Genomic DNA, 24,635 nt, shown 5'->3' on the forward strand with positions numbered 1-24,635 from the left:
AATATTTCTTGCAGATTAATTCGTTTAGCAAAGATATCGTGAAATTTGAATTTCGTTCTAGTGCACCAGAACAAAATTACAACGCATTGTCTATGAAGCAGTGTAATACACATAATCATGCATAACTCGCGAACGCAAAATCGGAATCAACTGAAATTTTGGGAATAGGTTTTTGTTGTGGATATCTAATGAAAAATGACATAAATAGAGGATGCTAGGATCACGAAATACTCCTTTAAACTAAAGTTTGCCTGTGATACCTAATTTTAGCAATATTTTGATGCGATCGCCCGTTGTGATCGGCTGTGTTAACTTCTGATCTTCAATTGCTAGATACACAGTGTCATGCTTGAGCGAATCCGACTAGATTTTGAATGCAATGGTCTCAGAGCAAGAACAGAAGTATACAAGAACAGCTACTTCCCAGCAACCATACCAGTATGGAACAAACTCCCTGCTTCTAATAGTGAATTCAACATCAAGCCAAATGTTCAAAACTAAGATCTAGCAGCTGGTTTCCAGTGATCAATCTGAGCTGTACATGGGCTCAGTTGTTCCAGCGACTGCGACACTCAACTAGTCCTGCATCAAGTCTTCACTGTATATAATTTTGCACCCATCGTCGTGAGTTTTGTGATTTTTATCATCATCATCGGTGGTGGGAGTGATTTTGTGATTTTGTCTGTTCTGCACCGGATGTGAAGTTGCACCGCTGGGCGTGATACCATGTATGGTCTACCCAGAATTCACATAAGTAGAAGTAGAAGTCTCTAGCCTATTCATTGTATTCGCGTTTTGCCAATTGTTTTTAAATTTGCGATTCTAAGTTTCCGTACATTGGCCTATAGTATACACAAAAGGAATATATTCACGCATTGTTATTTTCACGATAGCAGCTTGGAACGCGAAAAGTGCAAAAATAATGAAGCGCAAAAATTTCTACTTTTACAGTGTATCACGAAATTGATATATATTTTCATATCAAATTGATTAGTTCATGGAGCAGGTTTGCAAACATTTTGTTTACTGACTATCTCTGCATATGTACCATTAAATAATATCTGTATTTCATTTCTTTTGTTGCAGTACATATAACATGGCATCCAATGAGCAGTCAATTGATGATGTATTTGCTAGATTCAGCTTACAGAGCACAGATGATAAAGAGACTATACCAAGGACTTTGAGATCTGAGAATCCAAGTCATGTGACACAGCATCAAGGAGGTGACATCATGGCTAGTGGTGATACAGGTAATTCAGTTTTACTAGCAGAGGATACAAGTCCTGAACATAATATCATAGGCAAGGCAAAAACAAACTTGTTTTCCACTTCAACATTATAAATCCTTTGCAAAAATTAAAGTTCCACCCTCATTTTGCCATTACTATATTTACTTGAGGTACCTATAAATTAGTATGTACTATGTTTAGAAAAAGAGCATGATTAAACTTACAGATGTAAGTTTAGTTTATGTCCAGGGATTGTCCACAAGGGGTTCATCACACTATAACACATTGCGTCGCTCCTTTGAAGCAGTCAGTGGGTCGCGCCATGAAGCGTGTCTAATATCACGCACAAGCACTGTTTATAGTTCCGGGTGCAAACACAAATACTCCCAATTTTTTGACCCATGGATGTGTATATCAAGATGGCGGTCAAGTCTTGGTTCTCTGGTTTTAAGTCTGTGATATGAGTACAACAAGAAATCAAAATGAACATATTAATGGGAACAACAGCAGGAGGTGTGATCGAGTTATGAGCACTTTATCATAAAGAATTGAAGTGATATTAAAAAGCAAACTTAACTGTTAAAGTTAAAAGTGATGCAAATGTAGCTCATTTCTTGTGTTCAAATTTTGTTAATTTTTTTGCAATACTACGTTTCTTACTTACAGAACTGAAGTACTCCAACCTTGATTTTGGCAAATGTTTGGGCTCTGGGGCTACTTCCAAAGTATATCAAGCACGCCTCCTCCAACCGTACCATGGCCACAAAGAAGTCGCTGTTAAATGTATATTCAGTGACCTCAATGAGGAGGAGATCAAGATCCTTACGATGTTCAAAGATAAACCGCATCCTAATATAATTCAATTCCTTGCCTATATAAAACATGAGAGAGAGCATTTGGTTGTCACTGAACTTGCTCCAAGAGGAGCCTTGTATGCGTGTTTGAGACAAAGTCCAGATGATACCATTCCCTTGTTTGTAGTTCAGAAATGGGTCAAAGACATAGCATCAGGGATCAAATTCCTTCACAACAACAATGTGCTACACCGCGACATCAAATCCCTAAATTGTCTTCTTTATCAAGACTGTCTGGTAAAAATTTGTGACTTTGGAATTGCACGGGCAACTGAAGCATCGATCACGGTAAAGACATCACATTTGAAAGGAAGTGCAAGATGGATGGCACCTGAAATGCTGGCATCGAAAGCGTTCTCAAAACCGTCAGATATCTATGCTTTTGGAATGGTGGTACTTGAAATTTGCACAAGAAAGCTTCCATTTGCAGAGTTAGATGGGCTACAGCTTCTTGTAAGAGATGCAAAGAAGCAACCAAATATTCCAGAAAGTTGTCCAGGTTTCTTGAGACGATTGATGTTGCAGTGTTGGGAGGCTGAGCGTCAGGAAAGACCAACTATTGATGATATTGTGAGGCTACTAGAAAAAGGTAATACAAACAGGTGGGATTGACCAGTAAATATTATCATGGTGGCAAATACCAGTTGGGAAATTAAAACCTACCTATTCTTTATGACATGATAGCATAAACACAAAACAAAAATCTTTTTTTTTTTCATTCTTGAAATGAAAAAGTACCATTTATAATCAAACAAAAAGTAAAATCACAATGCCTAGAAGTTGCTGTTATTACACCCCATAAATATTCATGAACTAATTTTGCCAATTCACCAATTGGCCAATTCCTATCATCACAAGTGCTATTGGACTATTTCCATACAACCTCATCCCCAGGGTCATAGTGAGGTGTAACAAATACTACATGGTTTATATCGGGGAAATAGTGCACATTATTATCCATCGGTACACGCTATGGGCCTATCACCAGATGTCAGATGGTACATGTACTGTAATTTGTTATGATTTTGCTGTAAAGTTCTGGAACAGCTTTTCAGTTTATATAAATTTTGTGTCTACCACCATTATGGTACATATTAAAGCCTGTGGTCACAAATATATTTGTGGGGTTTGAAGTTCACTGTTTTGAAATTCACAGCTAAAGTAAAAACAAACAAAAGCTTATAAAGATTTCTGGCGATACAATGTCTGACAAAAGAATTCTTACAAGTAGTAGTGGTGATTTAACTGATTTTAGTCATGATGAAGTTTCATCTATCAAGATTCAAACTATAACAATTTGTTTTCTTTATAATATATCTTCAGAATGTCAAGACTATGAAGGCTGTGAGATGGACCTCATCAGACAGTGGGAGGAAGAGAACTTTCCTCAAGAGCATCAGATATTGCCATTGGTAAGAATAAAAGTTTTGATTCAAGGTGTTTTTGGTTGTTGTTGTTTTTTACCTAAGGTAGGTTGCAGCTATTGTACTATTTGGTTATTCCAGTTGAAATCCATACTATGGAAGACATGTCCGTACTCCCCCACACTTGGGTGTAGATTTAAAATCCACACCTCCTGTGTGGAAGATTAACTGGAATAGTCAATTTCTTGACCAATTACACAACTAGAGTAAATTCTTGCCATACAGAATAAGTGTGAACTTGGGTTATGTTTAATGGTAGCAATTAAAAAATAATATTACATTCAGGCCTGCCGTTAAAACAATTTTGAGTGCTGATGCTCCAGCATTTTTGATATGAGAAGCAAGCACATGTATAATAATGCCCCATAAGATAATACATATTGATTTTAATTTATGATTTCAAACTTTTGATCTCAACACAAGATTAGACATACCTTAAATTTTTGGTCGTAACTTCGACCCTCATCGGGAGACTTGCAAGCCAAGTTTGGGATCAATGACCATTTGGACACTTGATCGACCCCAACACTTGGTCGTAGACTCTTGGTAACTGGTATCAGCCGGGCCCAGTGGCGTAGCTGCAGGGGGGCGATTTCCCCCTGGCAAAAATTGCCTATTTGGGCCCCCGCCCCCTAGTGCAAGGAAAAAAGAGGAAAAGGAAGGAGAGAGAGGAAAAAAGAGAGGAGAGAGAGGGAGAGGAGTGCAGAGAGATGGGGAATCCATACGATATGCAATAGCATACTATTATTATCAATAAGCCTGTCTATAAAATTGTCTATTTGCCCCCCAGTGCAAGGAAATTTGGTGGATTTGAGCCCCGCCCCATACAGGCTTGCCCCCCCCCCCCCCTCTGGAAAAAATCCCAGCTACGCCGCTGCCGGGCCCCTGTCACCGTTGAGTGATGGTTAGTTGACTCTGATGAAGATGGCCTCCTTAACACCTCTTTTGAAATACTTTGGTTATAAAACAGGTATCAAATGAAGAGATGGTTATAAAAGAGAAGTATGATAATCAAGAAAGGGTTGACAATGAATATGCTGAAAGGTAAGCTCTTCTTGTTTGTTTGTTTGTTTGCTTTGATGATAAATGTGTGCCCAAATGAAAATGTATGATTTAGTTTACTATTTGGGTGATATTTGGAAATAAGGGCCAAATATCATGCGATTTTGCATGTTTGTTACAATTGCAGTAACACAATTCAAAGACTTGACACAAGTCTTATTAGCATTCAGAATCTTGAGTATAGGCCAAAATATTACTCTTATGATTGAAAGAGACTAGTTTGCGCATGACATCCTGTCAACCAGACCAAAAATGCTGTACTGCACAGATCAGTAACCAGTCATGCTGTGCCTTTGACTTGACGTCAGACGCAAACTAGCCTTTTTAATTCGGTCTTCAATTATAGTAATTATGTGTAATTTTTGATAATTGTTATAAAATAAAACAGAAAATTAGTTTGCTCAAAATTAGAGTACGTAGACTGATATTAGACTTTGCCGCAGCATATTAAAAATAAACGCCCTAAAAATGCATGTTTGTGGCCACTATTTCTAAAATTGACCAGATATTTAAAATTTGACTTTTGTTGCCATTAGTTCCAACTAAATAATTAATATTACTCATGTGTTTTTTGCTTAACACTTAACTGGGTATTTTTTGTAATCCCCAAGTATTAGCAGTGTATTTTTCTGGAATTGGGAGGAGAAATACATTTGTTCTCTAATTTCATGTGTTCCAAAACAATCTTAGCATTTCATCATTTTGAGATTATGACCTCATACAATGGGCTTTTCCAGCTAACATCCATACACCCCCTATGGCAGGGGTAGCATTAAGGCCCGAAAGTCGGGGTTATTGTCCTGTGTTTTTCACTCCCAAGCTTGCAGAAAATCCAAATACATGGGTGAAAATTAAATCTCGGGGGTGAAAAATATTTTGCAGTGTAGTCAGGGGTAGGAGTAAGGTCCAAAAGTAGAGGGTCAGAGTTCACCCCCGAGGTTGCACATATTCCCAATATAGAGGGTGAAAAATTAATATTTTTTTTAATTTAGGGGGTCATTCACCCCCGATCGGGGGTTAAACCTACCCCTGCCCTATGGAAGACATGACCTCAATCTTCTACACAGGGAGCGTGTATTTCAAAAATGGTTTTACCTGAATGGCTGACTCCATTTGAAATCTACACTCCTGTATGAGATTAAGGTAATGACTTGTGATAAGGTCATGTTTTTTATACTGGGCACCTAAAAAGGGTGGCTCTGTTGCATTCTTACTCATCAAGACGTGTTAACATGCATGTAGCTTGTTTATTTGATACTAGTGTACCTGTAGCTGTGAGAGCACCTGTAGCCGTGATAGTGCTCCCATGATATGGAGAATTACTTTCACCAAGTTTAAGCCAAATCAGATGAAGTTTAAAATGTAGCTCCTGGATGACCTTTGAAATTTGAACCCTATGTGATGACCTTTGACCTCGGTTGACCTCAATTTTATTTCTGGCATGTATTCCCCTCGTAATCGTATCAAGGATTCCACCAACCAAGTTTGGGCCTGATCGGACAAAGCTTGAAATTTGACCCCTCCATAATGACATTTGACCTTGGTTGACCTCAATTGTATCTCGGGCATGTAATCCCCTCGTATCAAGGATTCCACCTACCAAGTTTGAGCCCGATCGGACAAAGTTTGAAATTTGACCCCTCCGTAATGACCTTTGACCTCGCTTGACCTCAATTTTATTTCGCCATATGTTCCCCTCGTATCAAGGATTCCACCCACCAAATTTGAGCCCGATCGGGACAAAGTTTGAAATTTGACCCCTCCGTACTGACCTTTCACCTCGGTTGACCTCAATTTTATTTCGGGCATGTAATCCCTTCGTATCAAGGATTCCACCCACCAAGTTTGAGCCAGATCGGACAAAGTTTGAAATTTGACCCCTCCATAATGACCTTTGACCTCGCTTGACCTCAATTTTATTTCGGGCATATATTCCCCTCGTATCAAGGATTCCACCCACCAAATTTGAGCCCCATCAGACAAAGTTTGAAGTTTGACCCCTCCATAATGACCTTTGACCTCGGTTGACCTCGATTTTAGTTTATGCATTATATTCCCCTTGTATCAAGGATTCCACCCACCAAATTTGGGCCCGATCGGACAAAGTTTAAAATTTGACCTTTGACCTTGACCTCCGATGACCTTTCAAACCACCCCATAAACGTGGATTGCCCGATACCTATCTATATCCAAAATATCGGAACGATGCGTCGAAGCGCTGCGAAATGCATAGCCGGATAGACAGACAGACAGAGCTCATTATTTTATTAGTATAGATTTATTATGAGCTTGTTTAGTACTATTTTTTTCCTTAGACATCGGTCTTTCAATTTCTGAAACAAAAATTAATGATTTTCATTTGTACTAATTTCTGTAACTCGTTAAGTCTAATTAGTCAGGGGTGGCTCATGTGGTGGAGGATCATGTGGTGGAGGATCACAATGCTGTACAATGGCAATCCTCCGCCACATGATCTTCAATAAACATTATTGATGGATTTCTACTTGTTTCTGTACTTGATCTCAGCCAAGTGATATCATGTTTAGCATTCATTGCCTCAGTATTTGTTAATTAGACAATTAAAAATTACTAATTACTTGTTGCTACATTAATAAAGTTTGTTGACCTCTATGTATTTCATAGGGATTTAATGTAGGCAACATTCAAAAGGATGCTACAGACAAACGAAACATGATAAAAGGCTCAAATTTCTTAAGCAGACCTTGGTTGTGATCCTCTTTACTTCAGTAAACTAAAAACTAGTAAAACATAGAAAGTTTGCGACAAATCTGAAAAGCGCCTCATGCTCAATTTTGATCCAAAAAGTCCATTTTTTACGAAAACGCTTTGTCAAATTCTCTTTTAACTTTCAAAACTGGATTGTTGAGCTTATTGTACATCTAGTTACATGCCTCAATCATGAAAATTTGCATCTCCAGTGCCAGATAAGGGGTGTTTTAAAGAAATTTATATAAATATTGACAGATTTTTGACCACCCTGTATCTACATAATTGAAGTACTTGACCGCTAAAAGTTCCATATGGCTAGGTGGGCAATTAAGTTAACTATATTAAACATGTGTCAAAACTTTACATTATCAATGTATGTCGAGGGGTGACACCCCTAACTGAATTAATATTTTCATTCTTATTTTCTTGTTACACCCTGTATATTATATGGGTCACCCTGTATAATTACTCCCATTGTATGGTTTCTGAAATCGTCTGAGTATATGCTCTCAGAATATATACTTTTATTGGGTTCTAATGTAAACTTTTGAAGTTATAGTACCAAACCTGTAAAAGCATGTGATTTGTTTGAAAAATACACATGCAACGTAACTGGTGCCCAACATAAAAAACATGACCATAAGGTGTGTGTGGATTTCACCTGGATTAGCCCTATGTCCAGTTAATTCAATTGCATGTGATTCTGACAACTGAACTAGTTTACATCCAAGTGTTAATGTGCCCAATTTAGCTAGCTGATTTGCATGCAGTTTAGGGTCCAGTTTATTTTTTCCGGATCCTTTAAAACTTTGCAAAACCCAAATTTAAGGGGTCCAGTGAGAATCTAAAGGGTCCGCATGCACAATCAGCCTGAATACGTGGTAACTTGTCAAGATTGATGTTATTGTTATTGCTTTGTCATTGTCCAATGTTGTATTGACCGATTATTTTCATGATTTTTGAACGCATTATTTGGACGATTTCTTAAGTTTTCAGTGTCATAATTGGTTCCTTTTTTGTATCGACAATGACAAAAAAAATTATGAGCAACTCAGCAATGAATTACATGATAAAAGCTTCTGTGCATCATAAAATTTAGGGGTCCATGCAGTTTTGATCAGACCCGTTGGTCACTTTCAACTTGTAAATGAAGAGGTCCAAAACAAACAGTAAGGGGTCCAGGATGCATAGACGCACATGATTTCACAGAAAATCTGTAGGACTAAACCACTGCCCATGGAACACCAGTACAATACCTTTATCTTAACCATTCACTATTGAGATTATGAATCAACATGTGCTATTGTTGTAAATATTTTCAGAGAGACAGTTGTTTTTGATGACAATCGCCAATCAACTCATGAAACTACTTCCGAAGATCGGCAAGAATCATTTGAGCTTTCCCAGCACCCTGAATGGACTGATTCACCATCTGATACCACTGATGAACTCTCAACATCTGAATATACTTGGGCTTTAAGTTGGGGTGAGACCGCTGCTGCACAGGAACCTCTTCCACGTAGAGAAAGAAGTAATCGTACTAGAAGAAGGGACAAGGAAGAGACTGTTGGTATCCGCTCAAAGAAAATGGAACACATGGGCACATGTATGCCACCATTAGTGAGTAGACCCAATGTGGGTGTAACAGAACAAGAAGAATCTGTTGGACTCTATTCAGAGGAAATGGAACAAATTGGTACCTGTTCATTGTGTATGCCACCAAAAGATAGTATACCTGATGTACTGGAAGAAGAAGAAGCATCTGTGGGAGTCTATCAACACAGGTCAGAAGAGGTGCATCTCCCACCAGGAGCTAGACCTAAGGTTAAGGGATCTTCAGAGTTTACACCACAATTAGTTAGTAGACCCAATGTACTGGCAGGTATAACAGAACAAGAAGCATGTGTGGGAGTCTACCAACACAGATCAGAAGAAGTACATCTTCCACCAGGAGCTAGAGCCAAGGGATCATCAGAGGCTACAGAAGCTTGTGTAGAGATATGTGGAACAGGGCCTCAAGTGTCTCCTGGAGCAGAGGTACCTTTGAAAGGAACATCAAAGAGAGTACAATCAAATAAGAAGTGCAAATTGAGTGACTGTAAGTATATGTTTTTTCTTTGCTTCTTTGTTTCTAATACTTTTTGTTTCTTGTTTTCTTTCCTTCTCTTTCGTTGTCTTTCCTTCACTCTTGATTTCTTTCTTTTCCTCTTTCCTCCTCCCCCTCCCCTCCCTCCCTTCCCCTCCCTCCCTCTCCTCCTTCCTTCCTCCCTTTCTCTCTTTATTTCTTGCTTGCCTGCTTGCTTGCTTTCTTCCCTTCTTTTCTTTTCTTTTCATCAAGTACTGCTGTGCTATCTCTTCTGATGAACTTTAGATGGAGTAGCTGAGAATTTATGTTTCACAGACAAACATTCCTCCAATTTAATCTAATTAGCATCTTAATTTAATTACACCTTTGAGTTAAGTTATGCCCTTTTCCTGTACCTTCAGAAAAATGTCAGATATTGGTTTAATGCTCTTCGTGTCATAGCCTTCAATATAAAAAGTTCAAGTTTTGAAATATTTTCTCAAAATATCGAGAGCTATCTTTTGAGCCTCTGAACCAATACTAGGCTTGTTTGTACTCATTTTAATGCATTTTACATGCTGATTCTTAATAAGGTCATGAAAATGTACAATTCTGAAATTTTTGAATTTTTTTTGTAGACATATTTGAAACTTGTTGTCTGCAGTTGATACCCCCGTAGACAGAATTAATTGCATTGTGCTGTATCCAGAAAAGGAGATGGCATACACTATTATCGGTAATGGAGTAAATCACCAACTTACCAACTTTGTTGAGTAGGGATTTGATTTTGAACAGTAATTGATGCATCACGATGATTCAGTCTCAGTTTTTGTTTGTTTTATAATTTTAATGAATCGCACAAACATCAATAATTGAATTCAACATTTTATGCCTTTTTCTCTACTTAGACACATGTGATCTTCAAGTGACGATATCTCGAGATGGGTTCTCTGCTACACCGTTGAATGAGGGAGGTTTTGTCTATATGTGGGCAGGAGTGAAAGCAACTCATGGAGTGAGGTCTGGCAAAGTCTGCTTTGAGGTCAAGGTATGTGAACATGAGTAAAACATCTTATTGGTCAAATATCCCGGTGGGTACTCTGCTATATTAGCGTATGCACGTGTGATCGGAAAAAATGTCGGAAAAGGTGTGATTTTTGTAAAAGAACTACGTTTTTGCATTTTGGGGTCTTCAAACATTGAATTGCAAGAAACATTGGTGTGTGTTTTAAGGTAGTTGAGCATGTTAACCTGTTTTAGGGGGTCCTATGTTGCTTAAAACTTGTTAATGGAGTCAAATGTGGTGCAACATTGCACTAAATCCTTATTCAGGGCTTGTTTGTGGCAAAATAAATCTGTTAAGGGGTTATCATTAACTGAGTGTGTTATAATTAAGCACACAAGTCCTACCTAAGCTGTACTTATAGCAAAATGCAAAAAATCAAATGTGTGATGATTTGTTAGCTCTTTTGCTAACCATTGCCAGTGCCTTCAAGCATTTGTATATATTTAATAAGTACATATTGTTTTGTGAATAGGTAACAGAAGAACTTGATGCTTCCCATCACACCCATGGAAGTGGACATTTACATGTTGTGCGTGTTGGATGGTCTACTGCCGACTCAAGCTTACAATTAGGTAAGATCACCTGGACAGTTCATTTCCTTCTAGAACAAGCCTAGCTTACTTGTGTAAATGAACTCAAGACTCAATACTCTGACCTTCTTTACAAGCTTAACCCTAAACACTGGGGAAGGAAGGAGGAAAGAAGAAAGGAGGAAAGAAGTTTTGTTTTCATGACAACACAATCGCATTACTTGGAATACTTTTAACTTGCAGTTGCTTTGTGCTTTGAGGGTTGTTTTATATGTTTGGTTCAGTTAAGCAATCGCAATGATTGTGTAGCAATAATTTGTGTAACATTTTTTCCAACCACTTTTGTAAATTGAGTTGAAAAGTGATTGCAATTTATTGATTGGTAGTTGCTTGCATGCAGTAGCCAGGGGAGACCTGAAATTTTTCAGGGATAAAATGGCTAGATATTGACAAATTAGGACGAAAATTTGGCTTTGCCCCCTCACACTAAAATCCTGGCTACGCTACTGGCGGTAACATCAAATCACAATCACTTGATTTCAAGGCAACTTTCTAGAAAAATTGCTAGCCTCTACTAAACGCTACTGGTGTGAGATCACTAGGGATTTTTCTATCACTCATCCCTGGACCAAAACAAGCATATTTAAAGCACTGTACTTTAAATATGCTTTCTAAACAACATTCCAATGTGCGACATTTGGAACGACGTTAAAGTACATTTAAAGTACAAATAAAGCACAATGACCAGAAAAGTACATTTAAAGCATACTGAAAAAAGCACATTTAAAGTACTGTACTTTAATTGTACTTTATACAAAAGAAGCATATTTAAAGCACTGTGCTTTAAATATGCTTTCTAAACAACATTCCAATGTGCGACATTTGGAACGACGATAAAGTACCTTTAAAGTACAAATAAAGCACAATGACTAGAAAAGTACATTTAAAGCATACTGAAGCATACAGTTAAGCTTATAATTATAAGCTTACTTATAATTATAAGCTTACCACATTTATGGAGCTTTATATCAAAGTATTGGTAACACAATTATGTTCACATGCAAGCATACATTACCAGTAACTATCTCCTGTAATCAAGCCTGTATTTGTAAGTTCATTAAGTCCCTCATTTTATATAAATATGAACAGTTTTATACATCCATTGCATTATACAACCTTAGCACAAGATGGTCGTTGGTATTTTTTCAAATCTAGAAGAATGTAGTCATGTGACTTGTACATGTAAACATCATATATCCATGATGTCCACAATAAAGTACATTTAAAGTACATTTTAAGTACTCTTACATTGCTGACAATACCGGAGAAAACCAATCCAGGTAAAGTATACATAAAGTACTGATAAAGTATATTTAAAGTACACACTGATCTTCAAAATTTGGTTAAGTCCAAAATAAGCACAATTAAAGTATACTCACTGACACTGGGAAAAAACTAAGTCCAAATAAAGTATAGTTAATGCATAAAAAATTTCCCATATTTATCAAAATATTCATAAAGTATAATTAAAGTCACATAAAGCACATTTAAAGTACCTTTAAAGTACACAGTTTTTCCAGGATATGAAAAATAAGCACATTTAAAGTACACTTTATATGTACTAATTACCCAGAAAGTACAGTTAAAGTACCCATAAAGTACAGATAAAGTACATTTCTAATGTGCTTTATTTGGTCCAGGGATTGGCTGCGACTTCTTTATAATTATAATGTGCATAATAGTCTAGTATGAAAATCTATAGCAAAAGTTTAAATTTCAGAGAATGCCCACTCCCTAACTAATTAACATTTAGAATTTGAATTCAAATTCTAAATAGATTTGAATTCTGGATGTCTTAGATATTATTTATGTATTTATTTATTTATTTGTTTGTTTCAGGTGTTGACAAACTATCATATGGCTATGGTGGTACAGCCCAAAAGTCATGTTGGGAAGTGTTTAGAACGTATGGCAAGAAATTTGGAAAAGGAGATGTCATCACATCATATGTGGTAAGAAATTGAGATGTTCCATCTAAAATATATGCCATACCCCTGTGGAAGATATTATTAGTTACCCTTGTTTGTTCATGAAGTATGGAAAAATATCTACAGTCTGATGCCATATTCCATGAAGCCGATGGAATATGGCATCAGACTGTAGATATTTTCCTTTATTTCGTGAACAAACAGGGGATAACAATTTTATCCTTTAGTGAACATGAATTTTATTATCTTCCGACTTGTTCGTAAATTTTGCTGAAGGAATTTAGTTTACTAAGTAGGCCAGTTCTTCCTTGCTTTTTAACAGTGCAGCCATGCCGTGCGTGAAGTACGCGTGCAAGTGTTAGGATATCGCACAAGTCATGTTACGCAGACACGTGCGAGTGTTAGGACTACGCAGGTGATGCGGGAAATATTACCTGCCTGTATTTTAATGAGGAGTATGCAGGTAATACAGATTTTCATCCAAGTCAAGTGGTGTTTGACCAATGAGATTTCAGAATTCTTATCAACTAAAGGATAAAAGAAAGTATTTCACAGATAGTGTATGTTTTTCAAATGGAATTGGTGAGGGTTAATTCTTTTCAAACCAATACTCCCCTGTATTATGGCTGTACCTATATCTATAGGTTACCCAATGGCCAATTCTATTTGAAACTCATACTGCTTTGAGATCTGTTAAAGGCATGAGCTAAATCTTCCACAGGGTGAGTGTGAATTTCAAATTGAATGACCCATTTGTTTTTATTGTTTGTCACACTAAGTTGCCAGATGACAATCCGAGAAGTGAAATAATGCATGATGGGAGTTAGTAGTGACTCCAGTTTGATGCGTGACTGTACAAATACAGGCCCTGTCAGTAAATTTGTGTTTTTATCAAAAAATTGAACAAGCTTGAATTCCTCTTGAAAATGAACTGACTCCTAACTGTCCTAGTAACAGGATCCCAATTTCTATCACTTTTAAAACCTCTGAATTCTTGTCATATACAGCCTCATTTTACGTCTCTGTGTTAAAAAATATGCAAGCAAAAGCATAACAACTTCAACAACAAAACTCAAAACTATGTTAATGATCTGCTACGATTCAACTTAATCAGGTGCATAGATTACCAGGATGGCGGAAGGGAACAAAATTATCATTTCTCATTAGGGTGGGACTAGCCCTGTTTTGGGCTTGATGTGTCACGGACCTAACCCACATCTTTATAATCATCTTTAACAACTAGACTTCATTTTGTAATGAAACAAATTTGAATCTCAAAAATTCTACATTTTCATGAGTTTTCTCTCCATGTTTACTTTTCTTTATCAGGACTTTACTGGAAAAGTTCCCATCATCTCCTATGCCAAGAATGGTGAGGATTTGGGGTTAGCTCACACCATCAAGGGTGATCTCCAAGGACATGCCTTGTATCCACACGTATTGATGAAAAATGCTGCTGTGGAGGTCAATCTAGGACAAAAGGTGAGACAGTTCTTTTGTTTGTTAATGAATCAGGGGTGTGAGAGTTCCTCTTTTCAGCTGATTTCCTCTTTTTTTGTCAAAATGTACGTATTTTCTTTTATTTTCAGCCCATATTTGTCATTTTTACCCTGATTTTACGCTTTCAGCGTTTTTATTAATTTTCCTCTTTTTTGGTCTGTGGCCTCTCACACCCCTGTGAAATATATCCATGCACTGTAAATGTGAATACACACACATTTTTGTCTGCATCACATACTGTCATATCTCAAAAGGCTGCCTTAATGTGTGATTTTTATAATCATTGTTGTATTTCATATTGTTATTTTATATTTCAGCATGCTTCTTTCTTTTATGAATGGACATGATGTTTAAATATTGTGATTATACCTCAAAATTAATGTATCAAGTTGATTTTAAAGACAGTGTATCTCATCATAGTTAGATGCACAGACTACTACAGACCATGTATCAACAGTCAAAGTCCCTGTGTATTGTATAGTGTGATTTCTCGCATATTCATGAGGGCCAATTGTTCGATCGTGCCGTGTCTAACAATCACGCCAGTGCTGCGTGCCTTTGCGTATACGCGATAGAGCATTGCATGCTTTCGCGATTACGCGATATACCGTGAAAATACGCAGAAATTGCGTAGCAGTCTCGCCTGTCGCATTTCATGGAACAATCGGCCCTCATTATTGGGTGATGCTGAGACTTTGACTAGTGGTACAGCCTCTGTTTTCTCTCTCCTCTGTGGTTAGATGACAATTATAAAAAAAATCACAAAAGGCAGCCTTTTGAGATACGACAGTGTGTGAAGCAGACAACGAGTCATGTTGCATGATCATACACACACTTCTACACCCCTAAATTTAATTGGTATCACAAATGTTCAGAGTTCTGGTTTGTGCTGTGATCATGATTGTACTGATCGTGATGCACATGCACAACATGAGCATACAGGACATAAGAAACCCTGTTGTGCATGCAAAAGGTCAAAAAGTCAATGACGATTGTGTACATGCTTGTTACGCATGTCAAATGAACATTTACTGTATTTACTTTAAAGATAATAATAGTATGAACGAACATTAATCATTTGAACAATAATAATAAAATAATGTTATTTTGGTTCACTATTGTGGACAGCCATATCGGGATAATTTATTAAATATTCATTTTTGCAGAGTAAGGCATGATACGTGAATATATTCAAATTGATTTTGTATATACCATAATATTTTGCATAAATTTGCATCAATTGGAGGTTAATGACTGCGCATCATTTGTTGGGTATTGTGAAAAATTTAAACAATTTCCTTTGCTAAAGGAATATATTCAAAGCAAATTGTTTAGATTTTTCACAAATAGCGAGTTTGGTAATTCAGCAGAGTGCATTATGGGTACAAATCTGGTTGGATATTGCAATCCAGCTCACACAGTATTCCAATGGTGATGAACTTTGTATTTTTTACAACATTTTGTTACCAACTGTTGTGTCTGATTGTCCTCCAATAAACTTTCATATAACAAACAAAAATCATTTGAACCTACCTTAGAAGTGTCAGTGTTGTAAATGAAAAATAAAATCACAGGAATTCCCAATCAGTCCAAGTTCATTTCCACAGTTGTCTATGGGAGAATTGTGTTAATATATCCCATTTTGCATCCAAGATTTTACCCACAATGCATCCTGTTCTGAATTATTGAATAAGCTTATACTCAACAAATAACTGATGCAAAGTCATTAACTTCATTCCTAATTGCCACTTTTCAATTTGTTTGATTCCATCTGTACAATATTTGTTGTTTTTGTTATTGCTGGCAATGCCATTATTGATAACATGATTATCTGTATTCTATAACATTTCTTTATTTATTGTAGAAGCCTTCATTTCCAGCCAAGGAAGGTTTTACTTTCCTGCGCAACTTGCCCGAAAAGCACTGTGTCTTGGGGCCTCAACCGCCAGCAACAAAGGAAGATTGTGAGGTAATTATTTAAAAGCTTTACCAGATGACCCTTTTTAAGGTGTGGCTACTTGATAACCCCCTTTTTATTATTTCTAGCATTTCATCATCAAAATGTCTTAAAATAATGTAGAAACTTTCAAATTACCTTATTTCAGCAAATTTGGCAAAATTTCCCACAAATTTTCTTCCAGATGATCCCTCCCCCTTTTTCAAATTCTTCTACTCAATGACCCCTTTTTTCAAAAACTTTTCTACCCAAAGACCCCTCCTTTTTAAGCAACATTGATTACTGATATAGACCTTACTTCTTGAGGCCAGTTGGCACACCTATCACTTCTGAGGTTGAGTGCCCATGGGGCCTGCACATACACTTTGTTTTGAACACATTTATATTCTCACTGATGTTAGGTACTGATGATGATTGGTTTGTCTGGAAGTGGCAAGACGACATGGGCTAAGAAGCACTGTAAAGAGAACCCACACAAACAGTATGTCATCCTAGGAACAAATCAACTCATTGAGGATATGCGGGTAAGTGAATATTAATTCTCTCTACACAGGTGTTGACTGCAGACTGCAAGTTTCTTTTTTTTTTTTGAAAAATCAAAAATTTCAGATTTGTACATTTGCATGACTATATTTGGAATCGGCATGAAAAATGCATTAAAACAAGTACAAACAAGCCTAGTATTGGTTCAGAGGCTGTTGAGATAACTCTTGATATTTTGAGAACATATCTCACAACTTGGGACTTTTTATGTTGAAGCCTAAGGCTAGCATGCAAAAAGTTGTATCAAAATAATTGGTACCCATCAGCTTTAAATGAAATGCCTGCTTCTTCCAAATTCAACATTCGATCCTATAGAAATGACAATACAAGTTAATCTTTTATTACATTAAATCCACAAATTAGGTGGATGTAATGTTGCACTCTTGACCAAGCTAACTGGATATTGATCATTTTGATACACCCTGAATAAATGTAAATGCTTGTTCATTGACTCACTGTACAAAGAGGGTCCTTCTCAAACATAATTTTCTTAACCTGATAGGTTCTCAGCCCTTGAAAAGTTACACATTCTGTAAGATTGAGGTGTCAGGAAGACAGCTGAGATAAAGAAACCCACAGAGTCCAGTGAGATTTCATGAAAAATTGCAGATTAAATTACCCTAGAGCTAAAAAAATAGTTTGTTGTTTCAGAAATGAAACACATTTTATTAGTTTTTCAAATCACTTTATAAGCAGTCAGATACTGCTAATTTCTGATAGACAATCAAATATCCAGGCCTGAATTATTCTTGCTCAAAAGATTTGGAACTGATACTATTTGCCATGGGTAAATCATAGAGAGCAATTAGCAGTAAATTTCATGCAAGATTTGGGGTTTTTCATTTGGAAGTCAATTTGTACCAAAAGTTTTCCCACAATGCAATGTGTGTGATATGCATATTTCATAACAAAGGTAGATTAATCTCCTAAGCTGTATCTATTCCTATGCAATATACCTATTGCCTTATGGGAAGGAATTTTGGCACAAACTTACTGCTGATAGAAAAACCCAGGAGCCACATATCCAAATCAGTTTACCATTATATTTTCCCTTCTGCCATTTCAGATCGCAGACCTAGGTCGTGACTACTCGGGGCGTTTTCAGAAGTTGATAGAGCCTGCAACTGAATGCTACAATAAATTGTTGGAAATTGCCTCACAGACAAGACATAACTACATTCTAGATCAGGTAAGGCTAGCTCAGCTTGCTTGATTACAGGAACTATATTGGTGATTTGCTAGATCAATAAGCAGTCATCAAAAATCAGATATTTCACATTTTAGTCAGTGTGTCAGTGGCATTGATTTCTTTTTGACATTTGGGAGATGGAGGTTGGTCACAGAATTAGAGAAGGAGAACCGGGACTCCCTATACCGCCATGTACAATCGCGCTGTCAGATATGGAGAGAAAATGGGGGGTATTTGGGTCCTTGACCTTGTTGATGGTGCGCGGAGACAAACGAAATCAATTCTGCATCTCATCTTTACCATTTTGGTATCGCATGCAGGTCGCATCAAGTGAGACAATGAATGTCTCGAGCGCATTCCGTGGGAAACCGAATTCCCCCAATTATTTGCTCCATGCATTTATTAAGATGGCGGTCGAGTCCCAGTTCTCCTTTTCTAATTCTGTGAGGTTGGTGTAAAATCTGTGAAGCATAGTGAATGGAGTATGTGTTGCTCCCTTACCGGGGAAAAACAAATGCCCATGAAGTGTACAAAAAAATTGCCATTTTGAAGCTAAAAAAATATGGTCAATTGTGACTTTAAACTGAATGCATGTGACAGTGAAACACATAAAATTGTGTCTTAAAATTTGAACGTCTTGTGTGTGCTCTCATTTACAGGCGCACACTGACCCACCCCACCCCACATTGGTCTTCAATTCCTGCCATTAAGCAATGGTTTTATCACATACCGTAAAGATTCCCCTAATGATGCACAAGGGCTCCTTTTCCTGTGGGTAGTAAATTCTGCTTACAAATTTAGAGCTCCCTCCTCTGAAAATTCAAAGAATTAAGGGTCTATGTCCAAACTTGCTGGTGGGGTTTTTACGGGAGGGCGCTTTTAGTTTGTGCCTAAAATTCTAGTCAAGGGAGCCCATATGCACCATAGGCAAATCTTTACAGTATTGATGGTACATTTTCTTTATTATATTTCTAAAATTTTCATCCCTTTTTTAGACCAACCTGTACCCATCTGCAAGAAGGCGCAAAATTGGACACTTTGAAGACTACTTCTGCAAAGCTATCGTTGTTGTCCCTTCTCGGAAGACTTATGAAGAACGATGCGAAAAACAGATGCTGAATCAGCAGAAGAGAGATATACCAGATGAAGAAGTGAAGAAAATGAAAGGTAAGACTATAACCCCATGAGATCTACCTGCCGATTGGCCAAAATGAATATTGTGTTAAATTTTGAACCATTCGAGGAGGGTATTAATAAGATCATCTGCAAATGCAAGTCTGCAAATGCAAGGCTTTAGAGTGCATAACTTCAAATGCTTCCTCATTGATTCACTGTACAAAAAGAGTCCCCAATTGTCATTTTTATTGACCTGATCTTCAAAACTTTTTTCAAGTTGAAGGTCACCCATTAGTCAATCCCTCCACTCATGGATATAGTGGCTCTTTAGAATTCTCAACATTTTAAAGTGGCACTTTTAGGTGATTAAGTTGAGGACCCCTGACCAAAGCAATATCATTGTCAGTGCTCGCGGAAGCATTAAAATTTATGAGAGGCAAGCATATTTTGGACTGGACTTATGTTGAGATTTACGCGCAAAGGACATGAAAATTTCACAATTTTAGACTATTGTAGCCCATAATAAAGTTCAACTGTGAATTTGCTGGGCCTGTGCATGCAAAGTGCACAAAATCTTGCAATATCATCCTATTTTAGTGGTGAAAGAGCAAAAGAGGAAGATGCCTAGGACAATTCTTGTTTTATTTTTTCTTCTCTTAGGGTTTTTGGAAAATTTAGAGGGGATCCATCAACCACCCCCCCCCCCCTTCTGCCTGCCTATTATCATTATTGCCATCATTATCATCCACCATGCCTTGCTGTTTGAGACAAGCAATCGCTCTCGCTCACCACCGCTTGCCCAAACTCAATTTCTAGTGAGCGATTTTCCACTCGCCATATCGCTCTCTGCAAATCACCCAAAGTTAAGTCTAATGTACATTCAATTTTTACTGAGCACTTTCAATGTATTCAATTTATCGTAATAAATTAGGCGTAATCCCTGAAAAGATAGGGTGTCAACAATGCGTAAGTGTTTCATATTGGTATGAATGATCTTTCAGACATAGAGAGTGATTTGACAAGGATTTGACCATTCGCCTAGCATCATGCTAGCGAGTGATTGACCACTCGCCTTTAAAATCTAGACAGCAAGGCCTGAACCACCCCTCTCTCCGTGCCCCTAGCTACAGACACTATCTGACATCACTGTTTATGTGTTTCTTATAATTTCAGCCAATTTCAAGCTGCCAGAAGGTGAGCGAGAACTGAATTACCTGTTTAGTGAGGTGCAATACGTAGAATTACAACATGATGAGGCTACTTCTCTCCTGAATGAATACAAAAAAGAAGTTCTATTATCATGATTAGTGGTGCATAATCTGAAGAATGTGCCCACTATTTGACAACTTTTACCGAAGTAGTAGAATATTCATATATATTTTTTGTTCTAACTGGGGGAAAGCCCAAGCTTGGGACGGAATATCTCCTTGTGCCCCCTTCCCCCTCACTGCCACCACTGATCATGATTAACAGACTTGGAGATGATACATATACATACATATCCTGGATATATATATACAGACTGCGTACCCAAGAAAAAAATAACAAACTTACAGTACACTATAATGTGATATACCCCCACAAAGAACATGTTTTGTTTTCATGTTCTGACTTAAAAATTGAAAAAGAGGATGACACAAATTAATGTAGTATGACATATGTATACGTATTGTACACAATGAAGAAAGAGGGTGGTCTAAGCTTCACCTTCAGCAGGATGTAAGACAATGCAAGACAAAACCGAGGATTGGAAATAAATAATTTTTCCAATCTTTGCATATATTAATTGTTTCTTGTATTGTCTTAGCATATATAGGCCACCTCCTTCCTGCATTATTTAATAAAGAATGGCCTTAATAAGACACAGTGAGAGAGTGGGCAATGAGATTACCCTACTACCAACTGATTGTTTGTTTATATGATTGTTTAAATGGTCACTCTGAGCCGTATTGAGACACACCCTATTAGTACTACCTGCCGATTGGTTGCAAGAAGAGTATTATGATTTATTGAGCCAATCAGCAGCAGGGTTGAAGAGGAGTTGAGCAAAAGTAGTTAGAAGCTGTATTTTAATTGGTTACTCAGATCAATATATAATGTAATTAACCAATCAGAAACGATGTAAGAAAGCCAGTGGTTCTCAGAGAGTTATGTTTTATCTTACATGTTATGTGATTGGTCACTCAGATCAATATATAATGTAATTAACCAATCAAAAATGATGTAAGAAAGCCAGTAGTTCTCAGAGGGTTACTTTTTATCTTACATGTAATGTGATTGGTCACTCAGATCAATATAATTCATAATGTAATTAACCAATCAAAAATGTTGTAAGAAAACCAGTAGTTCTCAGAGGGTTACTTTTTATCTTACATGTAATGTGATTGGCCACTCAGATCAGTATAATAATGTAATTAACCAATCAGAAATGCTTAATCTAAATAGTCTGCTTTTGAAACCAAAGAATATCTTGAGGATAGTTTGAGATTTTTTACAATACCCGAAAAATAACTGATGCAAAGTTAATAACCTCATTCATAACCATCACTTTTTAATTGGTTTGATTCCATCAGTATAATATTATATTTAAAAAAAAGTGCAACTTTAACTTTACCTTTCATTGTCCCTTTAAAAAAATTGAATAATCAACAGCGCTTTATCATGTCGTTATGAACACGGCAGAGTGCCGAATACGCAAAATTGCTGTTCTTAGTAAACGGCGTTTGAAAATCTTGGTACCATTCCATTGGTCCTTCTAAAAATTTAGAACATTTGTGAGCACTCATTTGAAATGTATATTATAGAAGTGAATGTACACAAATTATTGGCAATACTTGCATGTTCTGAAATAATCGATATATCCCTCAAAACGCGTTTTAACAGCTATTCGGCTTTATGCTGTATCCAAAATGTCTCTACCACTGCGCAGAGAGAGGTCGAATATGCATTCAAATACATGTAAACCATAGCATGCATTCTTGATTTGGGGGTTTTGTGTAGAAATTACTGGTTGTCCTAAGGCTATGTAGACTTAACTTGCTATATAAGTTATAAATAGTCATCCCTGTATAATATTTAGCAAAAACTGGAAGATTTTAAAGCAAAATTAACAATACTGGCCTATATTTTGTGTATGATTTTCCGGGATTTTCCAATTTCACGGGCGCGCACTCACATTATTAAACCACAGCAATATCATGTGGGGAATGTTTGTACTTATTTTGGTATCACTGGATAGATGGATAGAAGATACCTACAGCTATACGTTGGTATCAAATATATTAGTATAGGACATGTAATATAGAAAACTACTTTAGATCAACATGATTTGTACAGCTAAGTATACGATTCGTCTCTCTGCCGAATTCTTTTATCGCACTTCAGCGCGATTCGTCCAAATCAAAATTTCAATAACTACGTTGGTGAGTAAGATTTACCATTAATTTTTGGTGGAAATAAAAGATAACCTGAAACATAATCATAAGCATACAAAAACTCAATTTGCTCAAAATTCTCGATTCGTCACTCTGCCGAATTCATAACAATGTGATGTACAAAACTGACAGTGTTTAGTTGTGTGCCCGTAAATTGTTCGTTCACGTACGCAGAGGTCCACTGTGTTTTATTAGTAACCATGTATCACATTTGCGTTTTGGCAAATAAATAAGTTTGATTGGATCTCATGCATTGCATTGCGTATATTCATGACGTTATTTATCCCCACCGATTCATAAGGATTTCACTCTCTCAGTTTATTATATGTGACAAGATCTGAATCGACTCTGACCAAAGTTATTACCATTACCAACTTAACTCTGTACCAGTTAGATGTTGAAATCCCTACTTAAAGCAATAATATTAATGTGTGATTTTGCTCATAAGGTTGTCCTCATTTTTTGTTTAATTTCTACTTTTTGCACAATTGTAATTATACCCAAATGGTGTACTTTTTTTACCCTGTGAAAAGACTAAGCCTGAAGTACTGTAATTACAGTAAAATGTAAGAGTTTTTGATTAAAACTAATTTTAATAATTCGCCAATTCGCCCATGCACAGTTAAGCTGCTAAGTGGTTTTCTTTCATTTTACCTCATTAGTTGCGCTTAAAATGATCAAAAACCCTCAGTTGTTACAACTAGTATGTAATAATATTTGGAAAAAAAATAACAAAATTAATTTAAATCGTACATTATGGCTTTAAGTCCCTGGCAAAGTGTTGATTTTTTTTTGTCAATTTTTTTGTGATTGTCTTACTTCATCATTTTCATTTTGGTCTGATTTTATCAGATTGTATTACATGCCATATTGTCTGTAATAAATGCCCCAGGTGCATGCAGTTTTTCGAAAGGGGACATTTATTCCAGATTCAAAATATGCATATTATTGCAGTATATACTACGAAATTACATCTGCATTTACATTTTAAGCAAGAATTATGATTTATTCATAAACGGTATTAATATTTATGATGCAATGTACCCATGGCAGTGGATCTTTCATAAGTGCCTTTCATGCATTGATTTTTGTCAATGTACGGATGTGTTTGCTTCATTACTGTGTAATGCATAAAAGGCTGGCTTGGTCCATTTAATTTTAATTCTGCATTGCCAATGATGGACTTTACTTTTGATATTGGTCATTTTTTAACAAAATATCTTTATAACAAGGATAGTTTTATAATGTTTATTGTTAATGGTTGTTGACAAAAATCATTGCACATGCCCTCTAATTTTTCCCATCACAGTGCACTCTCCCTTTGGGGTTGTGCATTGTTCTGGTAAAAAAAAATTGAAGGGGTGCATTGTTTTTTGTCATTTGCCCTTAAATGTACAACAAAATCATAGTTAGTCATTAATCTCTAACTTTGTTAAATTTGTTAAATTTGGCAATGAATTAGATGACAGTTTTAAGTTTGAATAGGTTTTGTCCATCAGGTTTGTGAGAGTTCAGCTTCATAGCTGATTTCAGCTATTTTTATTGCCAAAATTTACATGTTTTCTTTTATTTTCAGCCTATTTTTGTGTTTTTAACCTGATTTTACGCTGTTTTTCAGCTATTTTAATAATTTTCCTCTTTTTTTGTCCGAGGCCTCTCACATCTCAGTCCATGCAATTCAGTGATTGCGACAGCCAGCACTGAAGCCAGTTTTAAGCTTACTCACATGATGGAAATTTTTACATTTTGGTCCCTTTTTCATTGGAAAATTATGAGAGGGTCATATATTAGAGAGGGTAGTGTCGCTTACAGACAATACGGTGTGTCAGTATGCCCAATTAAACCTTAATAAAGTCATTTATTTCACTCATTATAATGCTTGTCATACAAGATATGGTGATATGATCTTTGAACATATCAAAGGAGAAGTAGACAACATGTAGAT

At 36.6% G+C, this 24,635-nt stretch overlaps 1 protein-coding gene across 1 annotated transcript; it reads left to right on the forward strand.

Annotated features, from left to right (window-relative positions):
* Positions 1-376: 376 nt before the first annotated feature.
* Positions 377-21,736, forward strand: LOC140164634 (uncharacterized). Its single transcript, XM_072187972.1, has 15 exons — positions 377-624; positions 1,087-1,253; positions 1,899-2,675; positions 3,410-3,498; positions 4,481-4,554; positions 8,625-9,400; positions 10,276-10,415; positions 10,906-11,005; positions 12,863-12,975; positions 14,281-14,433; positions 16,316-16,420; positions 16,810-16,932; positions 18,018-18,140; positions 19,136-19,307; positions 20,430-21,736. The coding sequence occupies exons 2-15, from the start codon at positions 1,097-1,099 to the stop codon at positions 20,558-20,560; spliced, it is 3,033 nt and encodes a 1,010-aa protein (XP_072044073.1). The 5' UTR covers positions 377-624; positions 1,087-1,096; the 3' UTR covers positions 20,561-21,736.
* Positions 21,737-24,635: the final 2,899 nt, after the last annotated feature.

The sequence above is a fragment of the Amphiura filiformis genome, chromosome 11 (assembly GCF_039555335.1).
Source record: "Amphiura filiformis chromosome 11, Afil_fr2py, whole genome shotgun sequence".
NCBI lineage: Eukaryota > Metazoa > Echinodermata > Ophiuroidea > Amphilepidida > Amphiuridae > Amphiura > Amphiura filiformis.